This window comes from Mustelus asterias, chromosome 1 (genome assembly GCF_964213995.1).
Source record: "Mustelus asterias chromosome 1, sMusAst1.hap1.1, whole genome shotgun sequence".
NCBI classification, from domain to species: domain Eukaryota; kingdom Metazoa; phylum Chordata; class Chondrichthyes; order Carcharhiniformes; family Triakidae; genus Mustelus; species Mustelus asterias.
The window spans coordinates 116,309,475-116,320,512 of NC_135801.1; the positions used below are offsets into that span (position 1 = coordinate 116,309,475).

The following is an 11,038-nucleotide window of genomic DNA, read 5'->3' on the forward strand; positions in this document are numbered from 1 at the left end:
TTCTGGGATTTTTTTTGTGTCCTCCATAGTGAAGACAAAATTTCTGTTCAATTTATGCAACATTTCTTTATTTTCTATTATTAATTCCCCTGACTCATTCTCTAGAGTACTTAAGCTACTCTTTTCTTTTTTAAATTTCTGCTTTTATATTGCTAGCCACAGGTTAACAAGACCATAAAAAAAGGCAACGAAAGTGTTGGCTTTATTTTGAGAGTAAAATTGAAAAGGAGGGAAGATGTGCTGAATGACAAGTTTATGTTTCCACCATTGTACTAGCCATATCATTGATTCTTCAATCAGTGGACCACGATGACATTGCTTTGAATATCTTGCCTCTTACAGCTTTATGTAAATTTATGTTTTTATTTGTGTACAAGCACCAATCAACCCATGCACCTGGTCAAATGGCATTTATTCTGTCATTGTTTTCTGAAAACTCTTTTTTTTAACATGTTGCTGGTTTAAGTTATGTGCAACTTCTGCCAGGTTTTACTCTGGCAGAAGAGAGTTCCTAGTTGTTAGTGTTACTGATTTCATTAGCCTGTTCTGTCCTGCCAAGTGATCTGCCCTCAGCCCAGAAAACTCATTAAAATGTTCAAGTGGATCATTTATTCTACACATTGAGTAATATGATGTCTTTTTGAGTTTGTACTAATGTAACTGATGCCACATTGAAAATAAACCATGATGTGGGCGGCACGGTAGCACAGTGTGGGCGGCACGGTAGCACAATGGTTAGCACTGCTGCTTCACAGCTCCAGGGTCCTGGGTTCGATTCCCGGCTCGGGTCACTGTCTGTGTGGAGTTTGCACATTCTCCTCGTGTCTGCATGGGTTTCCTCCGGGTGCTCCGGTTTCCTCCCACAGTCCAAAGATGTGCGGGTTAGGTTGATTGGCCAAGTTAAAAATTGTCCCTGAGATGTGTAGTTAGAGGGATTAGCGGGTAAAATATGTGGGGGTAGGGCCTGGGTGGGATTGTGGTCGGTGCAGATTCGATGGGCCGAATGGCCTCCTTCTGCACTGTAGGGTTTCTATGTTCTAACGTGGTTTAGAAATGGCACATTCTACCTGCACTAAATTTAGAGCTATCTTGGAAACTAATTTTATACAGTCCCATTCACCTGCTTTCTTACTATATCTGATAGAGACCTAGATATCTGTGCTTATTTAATTTACATGGTTCACCATACACACCCCCACACAATTAAATAGCCTATTAGCATTTAATGTGTGTCATACATGAAGAAAGGTCACTTGGGAAATGTATTTTATCATTACCAGCTGGCATGGAACTATACCCCCTGCATGTTAGTAATTTTAAGAAGGGAGAAATCTGGAGAATGAATCGTTCTCTTGCTACAAGTCTCAATTTATTTATTATCAAACTCACAGGTGTGGACATAAATTGCACATAACTTAAACCAGCAACATGTTAACAAAAAGAGTTTTCAAAAAACAATGACAGAATAAATGCCATTTGACCAGGTACGCAGGTTGATTGGTGTTTGTACACACATAAAAACATAAATTTACATAAGGCTGTTGTGGTAAACCACTGTTAGCTTATTGCCTGTGTGTGTGTGACATGCCTGGACATGCCCCTGCCAGCCCTGCCTGGGACTCCTCCCCCCCTGGTCCAGGTATAAAGGTGACTGCTCCCCACCCCCTGCCTCTGTCTCTGGACCAGTTCATCGGCATGGGTGTGCTCCAAGTCTTTTGCTAATAAAAGCCTATTTGTTCTTGCATACAAACTAGTCATTGCTTGATTGATAGTGCATTAGCTGTAAGAGGCAAGATATTCAAAGCAATGTCACAGTGGTCCACTGATTGAAGAATCAATGGCTAGTATGGCTAGTACAATGGTGGAAATATAAACTTGTCACTCTACATTGAAATTGCTTTATTAGAGAAATTAATGTACATGAAAAATGTAATACTGCATATGATTGTTACAGAAAATCTAATGACTGAGACAAATTTTATGAACTGTGACATTATTTCAACTTCGAAATATATTTTCTTTCCGTCTTACACAGCGAGTTTTCTAATGGAAAATACCATTGAATCAATATCTCAACTAATGACTATAATGGAATCTATATGGATTGCAAATGACTACTTGACGTTACTCCGGGGAGCAATACAGCTGGAATATTGATTGAAACTGAAATCCAATTATGTTTTGTGTGTCATAGTGTTTAAAACCATAGAAACATCACTTAGTTCCCATTATGCAGATTGTATATATGATAGCTCCTGATTTGTGTTCAGGTACAGTGAGTGAAATAAGTTTGCCAAATGTTGCACATTTGAAAGTCTGGTTAAGGAAATGGCAGCATTACTCAGAAAAGCACTAAAGAAGGAGGTATTTCATCGAAATGGAGATCGTTTATTTGCTGTGATTGAAGTCATGACAGCTACACAGGAAGATGAAAGGTATTACCTTTGCAGTTCAGGTAACTTCAGTACTTATGTACAGTACCATATTGCCCTCATTATCTCTGTAATTTGTAAATGCATTTTGGGCAAACTACGAGGGAATATATGCTAATTCAATTCAATCATGGTGAAATTATCAAATTCATTGAAACAGAAGCTAACGGTTTAATGTTTGAGTGGAATTTAAGCAAAGAATCCTTTATTTGAATATGCTATTCAATTCCTAATTCATCATCTGCTGTTTAATTATTGTGGCTACAGCTGCTCCCAACGCTTTTGAATCACTGAATTTTCAGGTTTAATTTGATTGTGTTTTGCGTCCTATTACCTAATATATAACTTTCTTGAACTGATGAGTCTGTATTACTTGCCTCTTCGGGATGGTGGCTTACTTTTTCTATTAGTTCAATCACTTTTGTAGCCTACAGCTTTAGCATTTCAGTATAGGTTGGACACTGCTAATATCCCAGGAGAATTCTCTCAATGATATCTGGCATTGTTCTGGTTGCCTTTGACTACATTTTGTTGCTATTCTACAATATTTTAAAAGTGCATTTTAAGAAATGTCTTTCATAATTAAAACTTCTTCAAACATGGGCTGTAGGTGCTCAGTTAGCTGATCGTAGCTGTGGTAGAGGTAAAGAAACATCACGTTTTGCCATCATTGGCTCTGTCACCACAGAAAGATCTCGCTGTAACTTAAATTACTTCTACTTGCTGTGGCATAGTGATAGATCGCTGACCTCGGGATCAGAATGTTGTGGATTCAAGGCCTATTCAAGATCCTTGAACACATAGGGGACAACTTTCAGCTCGCATTAGCCATCAGAAGTGGGCAATAACCCAAATATGTGCTGATTCCATACTAGCCATTTGAAGTAGCGAGCCCTCTTGAGGAGCTTTGGTTGACCCACCGCGACTTTGGGATTAGCACACTATAGTGTGCATCACACATGGGATATTACAAAGCCATTCCGAAGTCCCATCGGAACAAATTCACTGCTGCTGGTACTGCAAATTTTGACCCTTGTTTTCATATTTTGAAAGGGACATGGGATTGAGTGAAGAAGCGGGATTTGCTTTAACTATTACCATCTGTATGTTCAGTTGATGTCATTAAAATAAAGCAGATTAATAGTTCACATTAAGTCTCATCCCACTAAAGTGTTTGTCAACTGGTCTGATGAAAGAATGGATAATTGTGAATGAAAGTATGGGCATAGTTCAGTTCACAGTCGAGTTATTGTTACACTCTGGGTTAAGTCTTTGTAGCATCAGATATTGGACATTAGTGGGAGACTCATGACTGTAAGGTGCTCAGACAGTTCATGAGAGTAATCAACACTGTAAAGAATAGCTCAGGTGGAGTGGAATCTTTCAACAAACCACCACCATTGGCCACACTTTACAGTCTATACAGTGAAAAAAATAAATCAGCTCAAGCTCTCGCTCCCGAGTGACAGTAATTATCTTATTTAAATGCAGCAATAAGAATAATTCAGACAAAAGAACAATTCTATCAACGTTGTTATTGTATGCACAAAGCTCAGCATAACTATTTGTTTCATTTGTTACTATTGACTAATCTTTTTGACCATTTCTTATATTCATGTATTTTGGGTTCAGATTTCTCTTCATTGCCTGAATGTAAAGAATTGCTTGTAGGAAGCAGGGATGGGTTACAAGCCTAGAAAAGACACCAGATGGAAGGAAAATCAGGCAAGCTCCATGATAGAGAAGACAAGCCTCCACACCCACTTTTCCACTCTCTGCTGAACAGCATCCAAAGGCTCTATATAGTGGGTGGGAAGCACCGTGCCCAATTTATGAGCTGAAAGTGTATCACCCGCCATATAAAGATCTGTTTCCCACACCTGAGACAGCATTAGGCCTTTTCAAATGCAAATAAGAGCCTTAGCACCTGTCTATGATCATCTCTGCATGACTGGGTGGCATGGTGGCACTGTGGTTAGCATTGCTGCCTCACAACGTCAGCTTGGGTCACAGTCTGTGCGGAGTTTGCACATTCTCCCCGTGTCTGTGTGAGTTTCCTTCGGGTGCACCGGTTTCCTCCCACGGTCCAAACATGTGCAGGTTAGGTGGATTGGCCATGCTAAATTGTTCTTTTGTGTCAGGGGGACTAGCTAGGTTAAATGCATGGGGTTATGGGGATAGGGCCTGGAGGAGATTGTGGTTGGTGCAGACTCGATGGGCTGAATGGCCTCATTCTGCACTGTAGGATTCTATGATTTTGTGACTGATTTTCCCTGAGGTAGGGAACACCAGCTGAACTCAGGAAAGCCTTGTCTGTATGTAACTTAGCATGCAGTCCTCCTTAAAGCCACTGTGACGAGGTAAGATCTTAAAATCTACTTAACTGAATGTGGAGACGTAAGGAACGGGCTGCTGCTGGCTAGTGCTTCCACCATACATCCCCTCCCCCCAGTCACTGCTACCCCATTACACCCCCTGAGGCCACTGTTACCTCCATTTCCTCTCCAAAAAGACATTCAATAGGATGCTAGATAAAAGGCTATTACACAAGGCAAGAGCTCAAGGTGTTGGGGTTGATGTATTGGAATGGATGGAGGAATGTTAAACTAACAGGAAACAAAGTACCGGAACTAATGGGTAATTTTCAAATAGGCAAATTCTAACCAGTGGAGTGCCATAGGGATCAATGATGGGGCCTCATCAACTTTTGACCTAATCAATGACTCGAATGAAGGGACTGGCCAAATTAAGTGTAATAGCAGCAGATGTCTCAACATTTGCCGTTACTGTTATCAAAAGATCCAACCCATCATCTACTTTCATATTGTCCATATCTTTAAATATATGTATTCTCTTTAAGTCTGGAACTGTGCAGTTTGTAAATATTAGTTTTTCATCCAATTCTGTTTACATTATGGGCTCATTTTTATGGATCATCAGTGGACAGGAAAGCAGGTGAATTGACCTATTGAAAAGGCCACCACTCAATTGGCTGTATGTCCACCACTATCTCACCCACCCATCATGATTTTACGAATGCCGGGAAGTGCCAGTGGGCAACTTGCCCATGGCCCAAGTGAGGCTCTCAGGTGGTAAGTAATGTCCACTTAAGTGCCTCATCGTGCCATTGCTCAAAAAAATAAGCAGTGGGAGATGCCTCGGCCCAACATGATGCTCAGCAGGTTTGACCCTGCAGGCTGCTGGTCAGTGAAAGAGGGGGGGCCCTTTCTGGGCCCCTAGTGCCAATTGGAGGCCACTCGACAGTTGCCCCTCCTGGCACCTATCCTCCCTCCTGACAACCTGGTGAGATCCTAAGCTTACCTGGGTGCTGGGACATCCATGGTTGCTCTTCCTCCTGGGCCTGCCACAGTATTGGCAGTGACCACCATTCTTGGCAGTACTGCAGAACTTCTGGCCTCCAATTAGCAGCAGCTTTAAGTGTGGGACTTCCTATTAGAGTGGACCGGAAGTCCCACCACATTGGCCGTAAAGTTAAAATGAGGTGCAAACCATGGAGCCTGCCCTTTGGGTATAATCCAGCTCTATAATTTAAATATGATGTGACTATGTTGGACAGTTTATGGTACATCAATATTACCTGGTGTTATAAATAGATTGTACACTTCATGGTTTAAATGTTAATCTAAAAGTATATTGCCTCTCCAAACATGTTCCATTTTCTTCTGAAGATGGTAACTCAAACTGGTTCCAAAAGGTTCATCTCCTTGCCCAATTGCAATTCGTCTTGTCTGCACTTCAATAATTACTACAACTGGCTCTTAAATTGGGCAGCATCAAAGCCAAGGCCAGACCAAATGTTAACATATGATCTGCTTTTCAGCAAGGATCATCATCTAGCAATGAACTTTAAGGAGTTGGTTTGCAGGTGCAGCAGGTAATTAAGAAGGAAAATTGAATTTTGTCCTTCACTGCTAGAGGGATGGAGTTTAAAAACAGAGAGGTTATGTTGCAGCTGTATAAGATGCTAGTGAGGCCACACCTGGAGTACTGTGTACAGTTTTGGTCTCCTTACTTGAGAAAGGATATACTGGCACTGGAGGGGGTGCAGAGGACATTCACTAGGTTGATTCCGGAGTTGAGAGGGTTGGCTTATGAGGAGAGACTGAGTAGACTGGGGCTATACTCATTGGAATTCAGAAGAATGCAGGGAGATCTTATAGAAACATATAAGATTATGAAGGGAATAGATAAGATAGAAGCAGGGAAGTTGTTTCCACTGGCAGGTGAAACTAGAACTAGGGGGGCATGGCCTCAAAATAAGGGGGAGCAGATTTAGGACTGAGTTGAAGAGAAACTTCTTCACACAAAGGGTTGTGAATTTGCGGAATTCTCTGCCCAGTGAAGCATATGAGGCTATCTTATTGAGTGTTTTTAAGGCAAGGATAGTTAAATTTTTGAACAGTAAAGGAATTAAGGGTTATGGTGAGCGGGCGGGTAAGTGAAGCTGAGTCCACGAAAGGATCAGCCATGATCGTATTGAATGCCGGAGCAGGCTCGAGGGGCCAGGTGGCCTACTCCTGCTCCAAGTTCTTATGTTCTTATGTTAATTCTGGATTCCCATGATCTGACTGTCTGTATTAGCTAGAAATGTTGCATTGAAATTTTCTTTTTAAGATTTTCTTTGTTTTTTTTGCAAGATTGTTAATCTCCTTAGAGTTTGCTGATCAGTCATATTGACCGGAATTTTACTGCCTCGCCCGCCCCAGAATTGGGGCAGGTGAGGCTCGCAGAACGGCATTCTCTGTTGGCCTCAGGCAGGATCTTACGAACCTCAGGCAGGCAAGGCAGTAAAATTCTGGCAAGTGTGTTGCATAGATAGAATAACATCTAAATTGCTAAATTTCTGTTTCATATACTGTTTCTTATTGGCAATAAAAAATGTTACTTCTGCCAACTCCCTAATTTGATGTTCTGACCATCTTATGGAAAATGTTAGAGTAAAATTATGCTATCCTTTTTTTCTGGTTTGAAACATCCTGTGATTTTTGCCCACAGTTAAAATACAAAAATTGCATCAAATCAAAATTTGTCTCTCTTTTTGGTAAACCGAGGGCAAAATCTTGCAAGAAACTGAATCTTGGTTCTATATATTAATTTAATGATATTTTGTAAGGTAAGTGTGATAACACTTCCTTTTGCCACTTCACTTTAAAAAATTTGATATGCACTGTCATTTCATTTTAGTAACAAATTGCAAAGAGGTGCAAATCACTTTTGTGAAAAGTGTATCTTCGAGTCAAAGTGAACAATTTGAAAAAATCAATACGTGGTACCTTGAAGATCTTCAGCTTGTGGATGGAAAAGAAGCAGACCAAGTAAGTAGCTAACCAAATGGACTTGAGCTTCCTATTGTACTTTCTATTTCCTTATGTAACAAAAATATATTCACTGATCTGATATCACAAGTGCATTTTGCTATTTCTGGTGTCATGCATTCATCAAGCCTTTCCGTGTGTGAAAAAATTGAAAACCCATTCCTAAATTAGAAAATACTGCCTCTAATACTGCAACTCAGCAAAATAATATGACTGATCGTTGAGAATTATTTACTCAAATTGCCTGCTTTCACATTTTTACAATGCTGCTTTGTAAGATTGGATTGAAACATAGAAAATAGAATCAGGAGTAGGTTATTTGGCCCATCGAGCCTGCTCCACCATTCATTTTGAACATCAAAATCAAATCCTGATCCTGCCTACCCCCACATTCCTTGATCCCTTTAGCCCCAAGAGTTATATCTAATTTTTTCTTCAACTCACACATGTTTTGGTCTCAACTACTTTCTGTGGTAGTGAATTCCACTGATTCACCACTCTCTGGGTGAAGAAATTATCAGAGAACTCTTCCTCTAATCTTCCCATTTTCTTCCATGTTGATGAATGGCTAATTTTGCAAGATGCAAGATTCAGGCATGGAGGTCAGCACATCCAAATCATGGCACTCACTATCCTGCAATGATTTTCTGATCCGTGATTCCATTAAGCAAGGAAAACAGAAACCTGCCTCGGAGAAAGGAACAACTGGAGAAATAATGCATTGGCACTGGGGACATTTTCTTGAACCATCTTATCCAGTTAACAATGCTTTTTGCATGGCTTCCTCTAAAAGTTAAAAAAATTATTAATCAATAAAATTAGCTAATTTGTCTTTTGAATTTAATTTTTAGGATAATCCACACTTTGAAATGCATTTTGATAAAGTTTACGGCTGGGAAACTTCCAGCACAGCCTCCAAATATACCTTTGTTCGATGTTTGCAGGAGCTTAATCACAACTACCTGGGGAAGAAGATCACGTTTGTGAATTTTGACATTGATTACTTAATTGGTGCCAGTTCAAATTTGAATCGAGGGGACTGTATGCTTGCTCTGAATATGTGTGTGTTGTATATTTGTAACTGTGTATGTTTGTCTTTATGTAGATAAAAATCAGACACAATGTTCCAAGTACAACTCATGTCAATAACAGTCTATTGGCAGAAAAATAGATAACAATCATTAATCCTTTAATTATATAAGCATACTTTGCTTCTGAGAATCAATTCTATTTCCACTGTGGCTTTAATGACATTCTAAATACAGTGGATTATTACAACCATACATTATTGAATAGCAGTATTCAGATTCAATTATTTCAAGTTAAATGCTCTCCTTCAGTTATTGAATCCAGAATAAAGCTGCATATGGATATGGGTTAATAAAATAAGTCCATTCCTCAGACTACAGGGAAATGAGCAACATGAAACTAAAGAGGAATTATGCTGTAATGGATGTAGATATCCTGAATGCAGAGATCTACTCAGCCGTGGCTCACACCTCTGAGTTAATAGGTTACAGCTTCAAGTCCCACTCCAGGACTTGAGGACAAAAAGCAAAGCTGACACTCCAGTGAAGCATCGAGCGAGTGCTGTACTGGCAGAGATCAGACTTTAAACCAGGGTCTTGCCAGTGTTCCTGTGGTAATATTTTGAAGAACAGTAGGGAGTTATCCCTGGTGTCCTGGTGTCCCTCAATCAACATCACAAAAACAGATTTTTCTGGTCATTATCGCATTGCTGTTGGTGGGAGCTTGCTGTGCACAAATTTCCTGCACCAGGCTGATTCCTGGGAAGACAGGTCTGCCATGTGAGGAGAAACTAAGTCGTTTAGGATTATATTCACTGGAGTTTAGAAGAGTGAGAAGGGATCTCATAGAAACTTATAAAATTCTAACAGGGTAAGACAGGATAGATTCAGAAAGAATGTTCCCAATGGTGGGGGAGTCCAGAACTAGGGGTCATAGTTTGAGGATAAGGGGCAAATCTTTCAGAACTGAGGTGAGGAGAAATTTCTTCACCCAGAGGGTGGTGAATGTGTGGAATTCACTACCACAGAATGTAGCTGAGGCCAAAACGATGTCTGATTTCAAGAAGGAATTAGATATAGCTCTGGGGCTAAAGAGATCAAGGGATATGGGGGGAAGGGGCGATCAGGATATTGAATTTGATGATCAGCCATGATCAAAATGAATGGCGGAGCAGGCTAAAGGTCCGAATAGCCTACTCCTGCTTCTAGTTTCTATGATTTTAAGTTTCTATAATAATTTATTTCCACGGAAACAGGCTAACGTCTTTGTTAAGGATAACAAACAAAGGAACTTAAAAAAATGAACTCACATATCAAACAATGTAATTTAATCTGTAAAATTAATCCATTCCAATCATAAAAATATTAAAATTACTGAATCACATTCCAGTTCTGTTCTCACCACTTCACCCAAGCTCCCACTGCTTATTCCCGTAGCTGCTCCCACTACATTATCCCATTCTTGCTGTTTTATCTCAGCTCCCGTTCCCACTACTTCATCCCAGCTTCCACTCTTGCTGTTTTATCCCATTCCCATTCTCTCTGCTCTGCTCTCGTTGCTTTGGCTGAAAAAAATTGAGGTTAAATTTAAAGCAATGAGTAGACTATGCCAACTTTTGGTTTTTAACACCTAATTAATGTAGAATGAAGCAAAGATTGAGGGAGAAGAATAATGCTGCAGTTTTGAAAGATTGCATGAGAGTGGGAGACAGTGTAATGAGACGTCGTCTTTACACAATGGGGCTAAATCTCACGTGACATAGGCCCAGAAACTCAAAATCTTTCAGACAAGCTGCCAAACTGCAATGAGCCGCCAACTATTCATTTGTCATTTGTCTAGATTTTATTTTAGTTCTGATTTCTGAAATGGATTAATTTCAATTTCATAGTTCTCAAGATTATTTCATTCTTCTCAAGATTATTTCATTCTGATGCTCGGTTTAATCTCTCATTTTAAACAACTTCTCCAGACCAGCATTTCCACAACAGTGATGCACTCCTTTTTTCTCCTCTTTGTATTATCCACTCTCAATAAGTTCTTTTTGAAGATAATATTGCAATAATATGACACCTGATTTGTTTCATGTCTCCATTCCTGAAATATGCTGGCGACTTTCTTAATCTGTTGATATTTATTTTACATCTGTTGCAGTTTCCCTGTGCCATTCTGAAAGGATTGTAAGCACTTTACTATGTATAATGCATTAAGATGTTTTGTACATTAATATAAATGTTTAAATGC

General features: G+C 39.8%; 1 protein-coding gene across 1 annotated transcript; it reads left to right on the forward strand.

The window, feature by feature from the left end:
• The first annotated feature begins 2,328 nt into the window (after positions 1–2,328).
• Positions 2,329–8,939, forward strand: exoc1l (exocyst complex component 1 like). The gene is made up of 4 exons (XM_078238816.1): positions 2,329–2,455; positions 7,638–7,768; positions 8,620–8,751; positions 8,874–8,939. Exons 1-4 carry the CDS (start codon positions 2,329–2,331, stop codon positions 8,937–8,939), a joined length of 456 nt encoding a protein of 151 aa, XP_078094942.1.
• Positions 8,940–11,038: the final 2,099 nt, after the last annotated feature.